The 18,802-nt window shown below is 44.8% G+C and overlaps 1 protein-coding gene across 3 annotated transcripts in view; it reads left to right on the forward strand.

The window, feature by feature from the left end:
• The window catches only part of LOC124554716 (nuclear hormone receptor FTZ-F1 beta), a 408,700-nt gene that overhangs the window by 261,381 nt on the left and 128,517 nt on the right, over nt 1-18,802 (forward strand). For 2 of the 3 annotated variants that reach the window (XM_047128362.1, XM_047128363.1), the window contains exon 3: nt 7,941-8,120. The exons of the other annotated variant lie outside the window; for it this stretch is intronic. In XM_047128362.1, the coding sequence (XP_046984318.1) occupies nt 7,994-8,120 (127 nt within the window). In that variant the 5' untranslated portion in view covers nt 7,941-7,993. The remainder of the gene's footprint in view (nt 1-7,940; nt 8,121-18,802) is intronic. 3 annotated transcript variants of the gene reach the window in all.

Consider the following 18,802-nt stretch of genomic DNA (forward strand, 5'->3'; position numbering starts at 1 on the left):
CTCCGTGTCTACAGAAATCTGTCTAGTTCGAGTCGGAGCGGCTAGGTCAGCGTCGGCTGACGACAAACAACAACTCTGCTGCGATGAACACACAACTGACTAGCAAGTACACAATTAGGTGGCGAGTATACAACTGAGCGGCGAATACAGAACTGTCCTAGCGCTCGCGACTCCAGCGCTTTTAAGAAGCCAGAAGCCAGCGGTGGCGATTTCCTGTATCGCTGGCGCTGCTTATGCGGACGGCGTCCGGACTTTGATGCTGCCAACCTTTTGGCAGCGGGCTCGGGTGGCATTACTGGCTAGGATATAACACTTAGGTTAGTTAGGTTTAAGTAGTTCTAAGTTCTAGGGGACTGATGACCATAGATGTTAAGTCCCATAGTGCTCAGAGCCATTTGAACAATTTTTTGATTCTGTGCAGCCTAGTCCATTAAAGGGATGTTATTGTCGTGTAACCACTCCGCCACAGGCCGTGCATTATGCACAGGTACTCGATCGTGTTGAAAGATGCAATCGTCATCACCGAATTGCTCTTCAACAGTGGGAAGCAAGAAGGTGCTTCAAACATCAATATAGGCGTGTGCTGTGATAGTGCCACGCAAAACAACAAGGGGTGCAAGCCCCGTCCATGAAAAACACGACCACACTATAACACCACCGCTTCCGAATTTTACTGTTGACACTATACATGCTGTCAGATGATGTTCACCGGGCATTCGCCATACCCACAACCTGCCATCGGATCGCCACATTGTGTACCGTGATTTGTCACTCCATACAATGTTCTTCCACTGTTCAATCGTCCAATGTTTACGCTCCTTACACCAAGCGAGGCATCGTTTGGCATTTACCGGCGTGATGTGTGGCTTATGAGCAGCCGCTCGACTATGAAATCCAAGTTTGCGGACCTCCCGCCTAGCTATCATAGTACTTGTAGTGGATGCTGATGCAGTTTGGAATCCCTGTGTGATGTTCTGGATAGATGTCTCCCTATTACACATTACGATCCTCTTCAACTGTCGGCGGTCTCTTGTCAGTTAACAGACGATGTCGGCCTGTACGCTTTTGTGCTCTACGTGTCCTTTCATGTTTCCACTTCAGTATCACATCGGAAACAGTGGAACTAGGGATGTTTATGAGTGTGAAAATCTCGCGTACAGGCGTATGACACAAGTGACACGCAATCACCTGACCACGTTGGAAGTCCGTGAGTTCCGCGGAGCGCCCTGTTCTGCTCTCTCACGATGTCTAATGACTATTGAGGTCGCTGATGCGGAGTACCTGGCAGTAGGTGGATGCACAATGCACCTAATACGAAAAACACATGTTTTGGTGGTGTCCGGATACTTGTGTTCACATAGTGTATATCTTTAGTTAAATACAGCCAAAATAATTAATAGTTTGTGAAGAGTATTGCAGAAAAAATACGCATCTCAGCAGTTAGTTATGTCTAAACATTTACCGCTCCCCAGCACTCCACTTCTGACAATATCGGAGTGTACGCTTTTCTCGGGCGTATAACCACATGGGTGCTGTCAGTCTGCTCACGACTACTGTTCACCTTGTCGGGTAGTATAAAAAATGTTTATAATGGAACTGACATTAAAAACAGACAAACCAGCATATCATCTTGAATCGTCAAGATTGTGTAGAGGTCGATCATGTGCTGATTAGCGTTCGTATTATGCCATGTACGGTTTCCACGACTTTGAGACGCCGACGTAGAATGTGTGTGCAAAAACGAAATTCTGTTGCAAGACTTTACCTTTTGTCCCGAGGTAGATCTGCTTGCGTAATAATGATTGGAGCGTGGAACGTTAGAACAGTCGGACAGCTCTTGACAAACAAGCGAGGTGGTGTTGAAAAGCGATAAATCAACCGGGCGCTGCGGCTAAACCCACCGAACAATTGCTATTATGCCCGCCGGTAGCGCAATTTCGCCCGAAATATCCTTTCGAAGCGACAAAGACTCATCAAAGGGTACCGCCGCTTGAAACACAATTTGTGTCGGTCTCCCTGCTTAAGTCTCGCGAATGTGACGACAATGAATTTGAGTTGCATTCTGTGCGCTGATTACAAAGACTTGACGTGGAGGACAGCATAGGTGTTTGGTTAATACAAGAACAAAAATTTCAAAAACGTTCGGCGCAAGTGCCTGTCGATTACCTTCAGCGATAGCCTTACACCTCCGTCTCGTGTCCAACGAAGGTCACAGAGCGAATAGAGGATGTGAAAGAATTGTTTGAACACGTTCTCAGACACGGACCTAAATCTATGTAAGGAAACGTATTGGTTCAAACTGCAACGAGTACCTCCACTACAGTTGGTGAAAAATATCCATTACGCCTAATAAACCCTTGAATTTGCCAATAACTCTGTCTCAAATGTGACGACCAGAACGTCTTTTAACTGTTACCGTTTCTCAAATTTAGTGTGTTTAGTCCATCGTTCCTCAGCATGTGAATGTTTCTTCTAGTGTACTGAAGCTGTATAATATACTTAGTTCTTGATATAAAGAAAACAATATAATGAAGTATAAAATCTAGGGAATATCAAAAAAAGAATTTTTTTGTAACATAGCAATTAAGTAAATCTATAATAAATTTTTATTTGCCGTTTGATTTCAGAGTATCAAAAAGACGAAACTTGAGTGTCTTGAAGAGTACTGTCACAAACGGAAAGTGGTTTTCACTGAACTGCACAGAAAGACAAGGGATTTTCTTAAAAGTGGAAATGTTAGGTACCTTTTTCACCGATTAATGCTGGATCTGTTCACCTTCGTTAAGATGATTTGCTGACTAGTATAAATGGCAAATGCTGACTGTTTCTTAAACGTCTTGTGGACAGACGAGGCAAACATATCGATGACCTATCGGAAAACAACTATCGTCACAGTGACTTTTTTCATTAAAAACTTATTTTTATCCACTTATGTAACAACATCGTCGTGCTTTTGAACGTTGATTTAACACCTTTTTCTGGGAGTTTGGTGTTACTCAGTATCTGTATTAGTTGGCAAAAACAATCTTATAGTGCAAGGACGTGTTCAACAAAATACGTTAGTTAAATTTTAGTGTTGTGTTGGGATCTATAATTTAATATCTCTCACTTGTACGAGAGTCGTTCAATAAGTTCAAATGGTTCAAATGGCTCTGAGCACTATGGGACTTAACATCTGAGGTCATCAGTACCCTAGAACTTAGAACTACTTAAACCTAACTAACCTAAAGACATCACACACTCCGGCCGAAGTGGCCGTGCGGTTAAAGGCGCTGCAGTCTGGAACCGCAAGACCGCTACGGTCGCAGGTTCGAATCCTGCCTCGGGCATGGATGTTTGTGATGTCCTTAGGTTAGTTAGGTTTAACTAGTTCTACGTTCTAGGGGACTAATGACCTCAGCAGTTGAGTCCCATAGTGCTCAGAGCCATTTGACCATTTGACCACATCACACACATCCATGCCCGAGTCAGGATTCGAACCTGCGACCGTAGCGGTCGCGCGGTTCCAGATTGAAGCGACTAAAACCGTTCAATAAGTAATGTCCCACATTTTTAAATCCATTTATATACGTAGACAAACGTCCTTGTTCGTGTTTCACATTTGATGTTTCTTCTGTGGGCCGGTGAAGTTTCGAACCGTTCTGCAGATGGCAGAGCTATAGAACTGAGTCAAAATGGCGTCCACATACGACTCACGCTACAAGCAGAGTGTGTTATTGAATTCTTGTGTGCAGGAAAAGAAACCGTGGTGAACATCCATAAACGTTTTTGTGCAGTGTATGGCGATGATGCAGTTGATAGGAGTACAGTTGGGTGATGGGTTAAGAAAGTTACAGCCTCAGGAAATGCAGAAACAGAGCTCCATGATCAGCCACGCTCGGGACGTCCTGTCAACAGCCGCTGCTCCACACACGCTGAATCGTGCGGATGCCCTTATTCGCGCCAACTGGCACATCACAACTCGACAATTGGATCTATATTTGTCGGTCATCATTGGAAGTTCGTCTGCAAAGATCGAGACTCTCGAATATTCTAAGAGGTGCTCACGATGGGTTCCACGAATGCTCACATCACCAAACTGAGTAAGACGTCATTGTGTCATCCACCCTACAATCCAGACCGGCGCCCTCGGACCTCCATCTCTTTGGGCCCCTTAAAGATTCTCTACGGGGAACACACTTTGAAGATGAGGAGAGTGTCAGTCATGCAGTGAAAACATGGCTACGCCTACAGGACAAGAGCTTTTACCAGCAATGAATACATGCTCTTCCACAGCGTTGATGTAGGGCCATAGAACGTGATGGAGACTACGTAGAAAAATAGGTCATGGGCAAGACATGTTGATGTATATTGTCACCAAACTCTGACTCTTAACAATAAACATGTTTTGAGGAAAAAATGTTGGGCATTACTTATTGAACGACCTTCGTATTTTCTTTTATGTTTTATAAATATGTTTTTTTGAAACTTCCTGGCAGATTAAAACTGTGTGCCGGACCGAGACTCGAACTCGGGACCTTTGCCTTTCGCGGGCAAGTGCTCTACCAACTGAGCTACCCAAGCACGACTCACGCCTCGTCCTCACAGCTTTACTTCTGCCAGTACGTCTCCTACCTTCCAAACTTAACAGAAGCTCTCCTGCGAACCTTGCAGAACTAGCACTCCTGAAAGAAAGGATATTGCGGAGACATGGCTTACCCACAGCCTAGGGGATGTTTCCAGAATGAGATTTTCACTCTGCAGCGGTGTGAGCGCTGATATGAAACTTCCTGCCAAATTAAAACTGTGTGCCGGACCGAGCAGTTGCAAGCGAAAGGCAAAGGTCCCGAGTTCGAGACTCGGTCCGGCACACAGTTTTAATCTGCTAGGAAGTTTCATATCAGCGCACACTCCGCTGCAGAGTGAAAATCTCAGTCTGGAATATGTTTTTTGTTTTTATCTGAGTTTATTTATTTTCTGTACCTACATTTACGTATAGTTAAAAGTCTATGATACGAATAAGTGAATGGGATGTTTATGGTTTATTTTCAGACTATGTTTCTCACGTATTCTACTTAAGTCCGTGCTGTTCAGTTATAAGCCCGACACACAAAATAAATTTATTTGAGTTGAATGACGGTATTGCTGGTTTCTAAACATTCACGCGTGACTTAGTGAACGAAATATGGACAGAGAAAATGGTTCCACAGACTCGTGCTCATTGTAATTGGGATGTTTGAAGGAGCCTGCGACGGGAACCAGTATCGTGCAAGTAAGCCGCAAAAACAAGTGTTCCCAATAAGGAGATCATTTCGCGGTTCACGAGCTGTGTTAAATGAAGCCGCTAAATTAGACTGCTTCACTCCGTGACGGTGTACGGCTTCGTGCTTTAATTTACTTACATTCGTCTCGCGCTTGTGCCGGGAGTTTCTACTTAGGCACATTTCAAGTCGCTCTGCCGACAAATGAAATTGATTCACTATGTTGCTCATTGCACAATTCAAGTTTTCCTCGCGCAGTTACATAACCGTAAATAATTCCACTTCTCTCGCGTGGAGGACTTAACACTTCTGTACTCACCCGAACACGCCTGAATGGGCTTCGAAATATCACCAGACTGTGGCAGTCCAACGTTGTAGCCACGTACAGGTCGGCAGCAGCTAATATTACAACTAGAAATTTGTTGAAAGAAGACGTAGTACGTTGTGGTTATAATTAAGCTTTCGCTACTTGAGAAGCAGCCATGAAAAGCGAGTGATCGTAAGACACTGAAACTTTATGGAAGGATATGTAGAAACATGCGGGAAGTAAATAATGAGTAAACTATTTTAAGAAACGCATTTTAATTTCCACATGGAACGGTAACATTTAATAACGTACCATGTTTACGGTAAAGGATATAAACGTTGCTCATTTTGATGGCCATATGCACCAGCGACAGCCTTCAACCGCAGTAGAAATACCATTTCCCAATTGGTCGCAGTACTTTTCCGATGGTGGACTACGGAATGTTCAGCTGTGATAACACAGCTCGCGCACATTGCATCCAGCAATCTCAGCCATGGCAACAATAAGCACAACAAATCGGCAGTTAATTCGACCTTCAGAATCATTTTCTTCAACTCCGGTGCGGAAAGGGGACCTCTCCGTTCAAAATGGTTCAAATGGCTCTGAGCACTATGGGACTTCACTGCTGTTGTCATCAGTCCCCTAGAACTTAGAACTACTTAAACCTAACTAACATAAGGACATCACACGCATCCATGCCCGAGGCAGGATTCGAACCTGCGACCGTAGCGGTCGCGCGGTTCCGGACTGTAGCGCCTAGAACCGGACCTCTCCATACCGGGCATGGACTATTGGGATTATCTACTAGAACAACACGAAATCGTCCGACGCCACTCTACATATAAAACGCACTTTGCGAACTTTCTAGGCAGCTTGTTTCATGACCCCTCGAAGCGGTGGGGAGTCCCAGGTTTACGTTGTCTCGAGGGACAGGATATTACTCCCAGTGAAGTGACGAGGATGTCACTTCGGCCCTATATTTCTTTCCTAATTTTTTCGTGTGTGCTTTTTCTTCTGGGACATTGAAATTGAATAAACAAATAAACAAAATAATACTGATAACAATAAAAAAATAATGAGATGTTCACTCTGCAGGGGAGAGTGCGCTGATATGAAACTTCCTGGCAGATTAAAACTGTGTGCCCGACCGAGACTCGAACTCGGGACCTTTGCCTTTCGCGGGCAAGTGCTCTACCATCTTTTTTTTTATTTTGTTAGTTATTGATCGTTGTGTTTGGTCGTTGCGGACGTCACAAGACATCCTGTTCGAGTTCGGTGGTTGATCCTTCCACTCAGTTTTTTAATACCATCTGAGCTACCGAAGCACGACTCACGCCCGGTCCGCACAGCTTTTACTTCATATCAGCGCACACTCCGCTGCAGAGTGAAAATCTCATTCTGCAAACATCCCCCAGGCTGTGGCTAAGCCATGTTTCCGCAGTATCCTTTCTTTCGGGAGTGCTAGTTCTGCAAGGTTCGCAGGAGAGCTTCTGTAAAGTTTGGAAGGTAGGAGACGAGATACTGGCAGAAGTAAAAGCTGTGGGGACCGGGCGTGAGTCGTGCTTCGGTAGCTCAGATGGTAGAGCACTTGCTCGCAAAAGCAAAGGTCCCGAGTTCGAGTCTCTGTCGGGCACGCAGTTTTAATCTGCCAGGAAGTTTCAATAAAAAAAAGAATTTAAAAAAAGTTGGTAGAGCACTTGCCCGCGAAAGGCGAAGGTCCCGAGTTCGAGTCTCGGTCTGGCACACAGTTTTAAACTGCCAGGAAGTTTCATTATTGAGCATATCTGGGATGCCTTGCAACGTGCTGTTTGTAATAGATCTCCACCCCTCGTACTCTTACGGATTTATGGACAGCCCTGCAGGATTCACGGTGTCAATTTCCTCCAGCACTAGTTCTGAAAGTAGTCGAGTACATGCCACGTCGTGCTGCGGCACTTCTGCGTGCTCGCGGGGTCCCTACACGATATTAGGCAGGTGTACCAGTTTATTTGGCTCGCGAGTGTAATTAATATTTTGGTTTTTAACTCGGTTATTAGTAAGATGTAAAAAGCACGTGTTATAACCGAGACGAAACAAACACCCAAGCCGGCCGAAGTGGCCAAGCGGTTCTAGGCGCTACAGTCTGGAACCGCGCGACCGCTACGGTCGCAGGTTCGAATCCTGCCTCGGGCATGGATGTGTGTGATGTCCTTAGGGTAGTCAGGTTTAGGTAGTTCTAAGTTCTAGGGGACTGATGACCTGAGAAGTTTAGTCCCATAGTGCACAGAGCCATTTGAACCAAACACCCAAAAATACCGGTTATTCGGAAGTAAAATAGCGGTGCATCGCTAGCGGCGCTGCAGCAGTGCGTAGTGTGTACATTTGTGTGACGCCAGGTGGCGCTGGCTGTGCAGGTGACGAGGCGATGTGAAGCCCCGAAGCCGGCCGCCATGCCCCAACACCGCTGATGGAGACGAGCGTGTCTGTTGGCAGCTGGGGCCTCCCCAAGCAAGCGGCTCCCGCGGACCCTGGCGGTGACGTGGCTTCGGGCTCCGTTACTGTCATCAGCGTACACCACGGTGGCGACAACATCGGTAAGAACGCACCTGCTCCTATCGATTGTTTCGCGTGCCGCTGTCGCGTCGATAGGCGCCGGGGTTTTCCCCTCCCACTAAGAATTCCACGTATTCTCTAACTCAGCTCCCCAGGCAAAACTAGCTGATACGCGGCCATTCTCATTCTGTGTGCTAAAGGCACCTTTTCAGTAATAATGAAAGTGTACAGTTGTTGCTGCTGTTGCTGTCCGTCTGATGATTCGTTTGCTGCAGTTCTACACGCTAGTGTGTCCAGTGCAAACGGCCTCACGTCTGCGTAGCTAATACAACCTACATCCGTTTGAACTAGTAATGGGGAGCTCGTGAATGAGTCGTTCAAATGAACGCTTCACTCCAGTGAAGTGTGAACTAACCACTCAATTTCAATGAACTGGTACTTCAAACTCTTCACAGATAACACACTCCACTCTTTTTTCTAGTTCACTCACTCTCTTCCCCTCTCCCTCATCCCATTACATCGCCGCTATGTCACTCATTCTCCCCTCACTTCAGTCCCCCCTCTATTGCCTGTCGACGAATCGCGCGGCGTTTGTGGGAAACGATAGGTTTGCTAGGGGTTGGGAAGGTGAGGGGCGAGGGGAAGGCAGCGTCAGCTGTTTCCTGCAGTGCTGACATCATTACCCGTGACTATTTGTGAAGTTGTTATACTACCCGTCTACCGGTAGCTTACCGTTGGCAGCGCTTGCGGTCAAATGAATATTACAGATACAAACGAAGAGGCTGACTGTGTGAACACGCACAGCCAACATGAAAATAAAAGGTTTGTTAATAACACTGAAAGAGGGATTTTACCTGAAATCGTACCAATGACTACAGGTGACAGTTTACGTTTTGAATCTGGAGGGTTATTATTCTCAACAAAAATAAAACCTACAGGAAAACTTCTGAATAATTACTTAACGTAGATATATACAGAGTGTTACAAAAAGGTATGGCCAAACTTTCAGGGAACATTTCTCACACACAAATAGAGAAAAGATGTTATGTGGACATGTGTCCGGAAACGCTTAATTTCCATGTTAGAGCTCATTTTAGTTGTATGTACTGTACTTCCTCGATTCACCGCCAGTTGGCCCGCCGGCAGCGGTGGCCAAGCGGTTAAAGGCGCTACAGTCCGGAACCGCGCGGCCGCTACGGTCGCAGGTTCGAATCCTGCCTCGGGCATGGATGTGTGTGATGTCCTTAGGTTAGTTAGGTTTAAGTAGTTCTAAGTTCTAGGGGACTGATGACCTTAGAATTTAAGTCCCATGGTGCTCAGAGCCATTTGAACCAGCCAGCCAGTTGGCCCAATTGAAGGAAGGTAATCTTGACTTCGGTGCTTGTGTTGACATGCGACTCATTGCTCTACAGTACTAGCATCAAGCACATCAGTACGTAGCATCAACAGGTTAGTGTTCATCACGAACGTGATTCTGCAGTCAGTGCAATGTTTACAAATGCGGAGATGGCAGGTGCCCATTTGATGTATGGATTAGCTCGGGGCAATAGCCGTGGCGCGGTACGTTTGTATCGAGACATATTTCCAGAACGAAGGTGTCCCAACAGGAAGACGTTCGAAGCAATTGATCGGCGTTAGGGAGCACGGAACATTCCAGCCTATGACTCGCGACTGGGGAAGACCTAGAACGACGAGGACACCTGCAATGAACGAGGCAATTCTTCGTGCAGTTGTCGATAACCCTAATGTCAGCGTCAGAGAAGTTGCTGCTATACAAGGTAACGTTGACCACGTCACTGTATGGAGAGTGCTACGGGAGAACCAGTTGTTTCCGTACCATGTACAGCGTGTGCTGGCACTATCAGCAGCTGATTGGCCTCCACGGGTACACTTCTGCGAATGGTTCATCCAACAATGTATCAATCCTCATTTCAGTGCAAATATTCTCTTTACGGATGAGACTTCATTCCAACGTGATCAAATTGTAAATTATCACAATCAACATGTGTGGGCTGACGAGAATCCGCGCGCAATTGTGCAATCACATCATCGACACAGATTTCCTGTGAACGTTTGGGCAGGCATTGTTGGTGATGTCTTGATTGGGCCCCATGTTCTTCCACCTACGCTCAATGGAGCACGTTATCATGATTTCATACGGGATACTCTACCTGTGCTGCTAGAACATGTACCTTTACAAGTACGACACAACATGTGGTTCATGCACGATGGAGCTCCTGCAGATTTCATTCGAAGTGTTCGTACGCTTCTCAACAACAGATTCGGTGACCGATGGATTGGTAGAGGCGGACCAATTCCATGGCCTCCATGCTCTCCTGACCTCAACCCTCTTGACTTTCATTTACGGGGGCATTTGAAAGCTCTTGTCTACGCAACCCCGGTACCAATTGTAGAGACTCTTCTTGCTCGTATTGTGGACGGCTGTGATACAATACGCCATTCTCCAGGGGTCCATCAGCGCATCAGGGATTCCATGTGACTGAGGGTGGATGCATGTATCCTCGCTAACGGAGGACATTTTGAACATTTCCTGTAACAAAGTGTTTGAAGTCACGCTGGTACGTTCTGTTGCTGTGTGTTTCCATTCCATGATTAATGTGATTTGAAGAGAAGTAATAAAATGAGCTCCATCATGGAAAGTAAGCGTTTCCGGGCACATGTCCACATAACATATTTTCTTTCTTTGTGTGTGAGGAACGTCTCCTGAAAGTTTGGCCGTACCTTTTTGTAACACCCTGTAGACTTTGTGACAGTGGTAAACATACTCATTCTATTTTAGATTAAATTTTAAAAGGAACGTAAAATTGGACTGTATTTCGTTGGTAGCCCTAGTTTTCAGTCCATGAATACAACAAATAATGTTTCACTTGGCAGATAAAGACTTTTTTGGGCGCTTCATGAGAAAATGTCAAGCATGATTAAATGTAATACCTTCTTTATATGTGACAGGCTTCTCTGTATATCTTTCCTTTGTCCCTTTCGACCATGCTCAGACGCTGTAAGAGTGTAAAACGGTGCGTGCACGTTACTGCATAGTTCGGCCATCTGTTGGTAAAACTATGAAGTATTACGAAGCTTTATTGTACGAGCGAGGCGAAGCGAGCATAGCCGCGGCTGAGCGGCGAACTGGGCAACTTCGCCAGGCTTCCCTACTTCATGAATGAACTACTTCATTTGAACGCTTCACGGCAAAGAGTGAAATGAATGAAGTAGTTCACTGGAATGAACGAGATCGATCCATCTCTAGTTTGAACCTGCCTACTGTAGTCCAGGTCTCACTCTACAGTCACCCCCCTCCCCTCTCCCCATCCCCCACCCCTCTTACCAAACTGACAGTACCACGGTGGCGAAGGAGATGTGTCCTACCAACCGATCCCTTCTTCTAGTCCAGGTGTGCTATACATTTTTCTCCCCAGTTCGATTTAGTACCGCCTCGGCAGTTATTATTATTTTGCAACACTACGTTTCAAACACCGCTATTCTATTCTCGTCTGAACTGTTTATCGTCCACGTTTCACTTTCGCACACAGATAACTCCAGACACATAAGGTGTTTCAAATTCATGTTACAGGCTTCTAGGAACTTTAGAGTCGACTTATAAGAAAAATCTGTGATGTCACCGCCAGACACCACACTTGCTAGGTGGTAGCCTTTAAATCGGCCGCGGTCCGTTAGTGTACGTCGGACCCGCGTGCCGCCACTATCAGTGATTGCAGACCGATCGCCACCACACGGCAGGTCTAGTCTAGAGAGACACCCTAGCACTCGCCCCAGTTGTACAGCCGACTTTGCTAGCGATGGTTCACTGTCTACATACGCTCTCATTTGCAGAGACGACAGTTTAGCATAGCCTTCAGCTACGTCATTTGCTACGACCTAGCAAGGCGCCATATTCAGTTACTATAAGAAATATCTTCAAGAATGTATTCTGAACAGATAATATTGTGAATTATGTACCGTCAAGAGCGACGTTCATCATTAATGGATTAAAGTTAAATATCAAACTAATTACGTCCGCTTTCTGAATTCTCATTCCTTGTCATGTTCCAGACCTCACATCAGTATAGTTCTTCCCTCCTCACGCTAGCCTGCTTGAGCTAAAACGCGTGCATTTCTGGCTGAGGGTATGGCTTTAAACTTTTTCTTGGTAGGGGAGTGGATGTGGCGCCACTCCATTGATTGCCGTTTTGTTTCAGGTTCGAAGTGATGAACCCATGTTTCATCGCCTGTAACAATCTTTGACAAGAAATTGTCACCCTCAGCCACATGACGAGCAAACAATTCCGCACAGATGGTTCTCCCTTGCTCTTTATGGTGTTCGGTTAGACAACGAGGGACCCAGCGGGGACAAACCTTTGAATATCCCAACTGGTGAACAATTGTGACAGCACTACCAACAGAGATGTCAAGTTGAGCACTGAGTTGTTTGATGGTGATCCGTCGATCATCTCGAACGAGTGTGTTCGCACGCTCCGCCATTGCAGGAGTCACAGCTGTGCACGGCCGGCCCGCACGCGGGAGATCAGACAGTCTTGCTTGACCTTGCGGCGATGATGACACACGCTTTGCCCAACGACTCACCGTGCTTTTGTCCACTGCCAGATCACCGTAGACACTCTGCAAGCGCCTATGAATATCTGAGATGCCCTGGTTTTCCGCCAACAGAAACTCGATCACTGCCCATTGTTTGCAACGCACATCCGTTACAGACGCCATTTTAACAGCTCCGTACAGCGCTGCCACCTGTCGGAAGTCAATGAAACTACACGAGACGAAGCGAGAACGTTTGAAAATATTCCACAAGAAATTTCCGGTTTTTTCAACCAAAATTGGCCGAGAAAAAAAATGTGTTGCATTACTTATTGAACTGCCCTCGTACCTTCCAAACTTAACAGAAGCTCTCCTGCGAACCTTGCAGAACTAGCACTCCTGGAAGAAAGGATACTGCACAGACATGACTTAGCCACAGCCTGGGGGATGTTTCCAGAATGAGATTTTCACTCTGCAGCGGAGTGTGCGCTGATATGAAACTTCCTGGCAGATTAAAACTGTGTGTTAGTCCGGGACCCGAACTCACGACCTTTGCTTTCTCGGGCAAGTGCTCTACCATCTGAGCTACCCAACCACGACTGACAGCTTGCCTGCGAAAGGCAAAGATCCCGAGTTCGCGGGTGGGTCCGGCACACAGTTTTAATCTGCCAGGACGTTTCGTCTAAAAGTTATGTTTACAGTCCAATTTATTTGCCCTCGTAACTCTCCTGTAACTCTCAAGTGGCTTTTTAAACTTGGTTACTCAACCACTGAAAAGGCAGTGTTGCAATACAACTTTTCCAGTACAAAATATCAACTTAAATTTTTTATAGCCGTCGCTCATCAATTAATCTTTAAAATGCATAAATGCACGGACAGTTTTGAATTTTGGGCATTTGTCCAGGCATTTATTGTGGACATTTGCCTCAATTTACAAATGGCCAGAAATCTCGGCCGAATGCCCGTGTGCGAAGTACTGTACAGGAGAGTGATTACCAGAGCCCTCCTATTCGCTTATGTTGAAGGCCAAGGTAGAAGAGACAAGAGGTGGACACATCTGCCGAACGTGTTATGAAATCCTTCTCGAGCACACACGTTAGTCTTAGCTAAAAGTAGTAAGCAATATCAGTAAATGTCAACCTTACGCACATATACGTTCAGTATTATTTGACAACATTCTCATACTGATATTCAGCAGCTATATATACGGCCCAGAACCTTAACGAGTGAACATAAGCACCTAAAGACTTACTATGAAATTAATTACCTTCGATTTACAATGTAGGCACGCCAATCACTTTGAAGAACAGCGTGTCTCCTCACTTTTACACTATCAGTCTTGAAATCTAAAGAAAATAACGCATAACAATCGTGTTAATACCGAATAGCGCTCCGTTCCTTCTTTAATGACACACTGAATCGCTTCATTCGATTACACTGCATTTGTGAATCGCAACATAAAAATGTTCGAAGCAAAGATCACTGGCAACAGCTATTGGTAAGCAATTGTGCACTTCGACAATTAACACAGCATCTTACCAATGTCAGAAAAGTATTTCAAAAACCTCTTACTCCACTCTGTAGTACTTCGCGCTCCGACGTTCGAGTTGCTGCAATGGGGCGCGGCGAGTGACAAACAATTGGTGTGCGCGAAATTTAAATGCCGCACATTCGGAAGTTTATAACTGGGTACTATGTGAATTATGTCCTAAAATTTCGCTCGGGCTCGATTATTGCGTTTGATATCTTGCAAGTGTGCTTTTTTTCCTTTAAAATAATGGTCAATATTTGCGTGTGTGGTGTCCGTTCTTTCGGACATGTCCGAAAGAACAGACACCACACGTATAAATATGTACATATATGCTTCTTGGAGGTGAAATGATATCTTCTGTGCGGATGCACTCATTCGTTCGAACACTGAATAGCTGCGAGCATACAGCGCATAATTGGACGGAGAACACAACACGTGCAATGTGCAGCATGTGGGACTTGGGCTGGAAAGGAGGGCGGCGGGGGGGGGGGGGGGGGGGTGCTCGGATGACCGAGTGACCGAGGCGGTGCCGGCATGGTAGCTCAGCGTGCAGCGTGTTCGGCCAGAGAGCTGGCTGTTATCTGTAGTAGAAAAGACATCCTGAGTGAATGGATCAACGATGAACTTGAACGGTTGTCATGTGACATCCGCCATGACTAAACGCATCGAACAATAACGAACAAAAGCCGACCGTTGTGACCGAGCGGTTCTAGGCGCTTCAGTCTGGAACCGCGCGACCGCTACGGTCGCAGGTTCGAATGCTGCCTCGGGCATGGACGTGTGTGATGTCTTTAGGTTAGTTAGATTTAAGTAGTTCTAAGTTCTAGAATGGAAAAGAAAATTGAAAATGCGCTAGGTGACGATCAGTTTGGCTTTAGGAAAAGTAAAGGGACGAGAGAGGCAATTCTGACGTTACGGCTAATAATGGAAGCAAGGCTAAAGAAAAATCAAGACACTTTCATAGGATTTGTCGACCTGGAAAAAGCGTTCGACAATATAAAATGGTGCAAGTTGTTCGAGATTCTGAAGAAAGTAGGGGTAAGCTATAGGGAGAGACGGGTCATATACAATATGTACAACAACCAAGAGGGAATAATAAGAGTGGACGATCAAGAACGAAGTGCTCGTATTAAGAAGGGTGTAAGACAAGGCTGTAGCCTTTCGCCCCTACTCTTCAATCTGTACATCGAGGAAGCAATGATGGAAATAAAAGAAAGGTTCAGGAGTGGAATTAAAATACAAGGTGAAAGGATATCAATGATACGATTCGCTGATGACATTGCTATCCTGAGTGAAAGTGAAGGAGAATTAAATGATCTGCTGAACGGAATGAACAGTCTAATGAGTACACAGTATGGTTTGAGAGTAAATCGGAGAAAGACGAAGGTAATGAGAAGTAGTAGAAATGAGAACAGCGAGAAACTTAACGTCAGAATTGATGGTCACGAAGTCAATGAAGTTAAGGAATTCTGCTACCTAGGCAGTAAAATAACCAATGACGGACGTAGCAAGGAGGACATCAAAAGCAGACTCGCTATCGCAAAAAAGGCATTTCTGGCCAAGAGAAGTCTACTAATATCAAATACCGGCCTTAATTTGAGGAAGAAATTTCTGAGGATGTACGTCTGGAGTACAGCATTGCATGGTAGTGAAACATGGACTGTGGGAAAACCGGAACAGAAGAGAATCGAAGCATTTGAGATGTGGTGCTATAGACGAATGTAGAAAATTAGGTGGACTGATAAGGTAAGGAATGAGGAGGTTCTACGCAGAATCGGAGAGGAAAGGAATATGTGGAAAACACTGATAAGGAGAAGGGACTTGATGATAGGACATCTGCTAAGACATGAGGGAATGACTTCCATGGTACTAGAGGGAGCTGTAGAGGGCAAAAATTGTAGAGGAAGACAGAGATTGGAATACGTCAAGCAAATAATTGAGGACGTAGGTTGCAAGTGCTACTCTGAGATGAAGAGGTTAGCACAGGAAAGGAATTCGTGGCGGGCCGCATCAAACCAGTCAGTAGACTGATGACAAAAAAAAAAAAAGTTCTAGGGGACTGATGACCTCAGATGTTACGTCCCATAGTGCTCAGAGCCATTTGAACCATTTTGAACGAACAAAATAAAAAAAGAAGAAAAGGCTGTTAAGGAAACGTTCTATAGAAGCGAAGCATCCGGGTTCTAGTCCCGGTCGAGCACACATTTTCATATGTCACCGTCGCATTTAATGCACTGTCCGTATTCAGCTGAAATCGGTAAGTTTCTCTTTCATACAAGGTCAGGTAGGTGATTTTTGTGGTAGCAGAAGAGCCAACACCGTGTTACGAGTGGAGCACAGCAGCAAGGGGAGCTCCACCTACCAACCCAAGGGAGCCAATGGGTCTGATAATGGTTTTATAGAAAAAACCGAAACCGGTTACTCATTAAAACAGACATAACGTGATCAAGACTGAACTTTAATCTAAATATAACAATTAATTGATCACTGTATTCCAAAAATGTTTACCAAAATTGTGAAGAAGTTATTGATGCAGTACGACGTTGGCTCCGACATCGACCAGTGGAATGGTACCGTGCAGGCATACAGGCCCTCATTTCAAGGTGGCGTAAGGCCGTAGCATTGAATGGAGATTACGTTGAAAAATAGTGTTGTGTAGCTAAAAGATTGGGGAATAACCTGGTGTATTTCAATGCTGAATAAAACAACCCCTGTTTCAGAAAAATAATGTGTTGCATTACTTATTGAACTGCCCTCGTAGGAGACGAGGTGCCGGCAGAAGTAAAGCTGTGACGACGGGTCATGAGTCGTGCTTGGGTAGCTGAGATGGTAGAGCACTTGCCCGCGAAAGGCAAAGGTCCGAGTCAGAGGCTCGGTCCGACACACAGTTTTAATCTGGCAGGCAGTTTCTTACTAGCGCACACTCCGCTGCAGAGTGAAAATTTCATTCTGATAACTTTTACATCTTTAATATGGTCAGTTCTTGGGGAAGTAAACAATAAAAAAAAGAAAATAACACCCAAGTTTAAAAGTAATTTGTGAAATAAAGTATAGTTCATATTAAGCAGCTAGCCTGTGGGTAGTATTGTTACTTATACTACACTACTGCAAAAAAACTAAAAAGTGGTTCTCGGTTAGTTTCTTGATCTTCATGAGTTGAAGAAGAATCATGAAGTTCCGACTCTGCCTCGTATTCTCCTGAATCTTATTCCTCGCTAACTATGGGGTTCCTTTCCATTTTGTCTTTGCTTGGACTGTTCAGTATTGATTTTTCCTTGAGATCAGCATGCTTATGTCGTGTTCAGGCTCCATTCATCGACTGCCTGTTATAGGAGAGGTAGGTTAGTTTTGCAGCTCTCTCTGATGTGAGTCTGTTTCTTTTTCTACTGCGGATCCATCAGAAAGTTGGAGCGCTTTGTAGCGGCAGATGTAACTGGAGCGCCCATAAGTTTTAAGCCAACTTCTACCAATTCACGAGTGCTTCTTACACCTCGCCACAGCAGTAAAGGATTTACACGATGAATTTTATCTTCCTGAGAGTGAGAACCCACTCCTTCCCACACAAATTTCCTGGATCAAACTCCTTGTTTATCCCTATAATCAGCCAAGTTCTCTCTAACCGGAATAACATCTAGTCTAGTGTGCTATGCTGTGCCATAGGCAAACCTTATTGCAGCAAAGCATCTTGATAGGCTTCAGGTTACTGCCGTGTACTGCTGGATCGAGAAGATTAGCTGCAAGGTGGGCATCGATTCTTTGTTATTAAATCTTTTTTTTGTGATCACAGCGGTGCAGTCATACGAAAGCAGATGAACAAAGAAGCAGACTAGAAAATTGTAGTCTATTTCAAATGTCGTATAGCTGACAATAACTCACTTTTTTTTGTTTCTCCCTGAAAACGAACATTTAAGAATAAATTTATCACCAAGAAACACACGACAGTTGTTTAATATCCTCAGTAATAATTTTGTTATCAATAAGCATTCTTCAATAATATTCAGAGCTTGATACGGGTTACAAAGTGTGTTACATTGCAAAGCGATGACATAAGGATAATGTATTTTTATAGCGGCTTATCACTACACCGGTGTTCAACACGGTGTGTGTGTGCGCGCGCGCTCCAGAGACAGAAAGTAAAGAGTAGAACTGCTAACATTATAGATGATAAGCAACTATCAGCAACACGCGACTAAGTTCTTAGCAATAAAGTCATGAATGACATACGTAGGTTTAAGTGTAAACATTTACTAACTTAAATATTGAGAGTACTGTCCCATTCGTTATTTTCATTGGTGGATTGTACATTCTTGCAGTAAAAACTTTAAAAAGGTACACCCAGATTTTGGGCATTTAGAACGACTTTGGACAAATTCCCGGGCAAACGCGAATTTATAAATGTCCTGTCCACTGGGCATTTGGCCGGCTCACATCACAAGGATGACAGAGCGACACAAGAGTAATTTTAAATTTAAAAGCTGTACTCGCAGAAGGTCATTACCGCGTACTGTCAGAATTGTGGCCCAAATTTTCGCGCATGATCGATTGCTGGGGCCGATGTCTTGCGAGAATACTTTTATCTCCTTATAGTATAAGGTTGTGTTGACGCTTCCTTGTTAGTAGTTAAAGTTTTCATATGGAACC

This window comes from Schistocerca americana, chromosome X (genome assembly GCF_021461395.2).
Source record: "Schistocerca americana isolate TAMUIC-IGC-003095 chromosome X, iqSchAmer2.1, whole genome shotgun sequence".
NCBI classification, from domain to species: domain Eukaryota; kingdom Metazoa; phylum Arthropoda; class Insecta; order Orthoptera; family Acrididae; genus Schistocerca; species Schistocerca americana.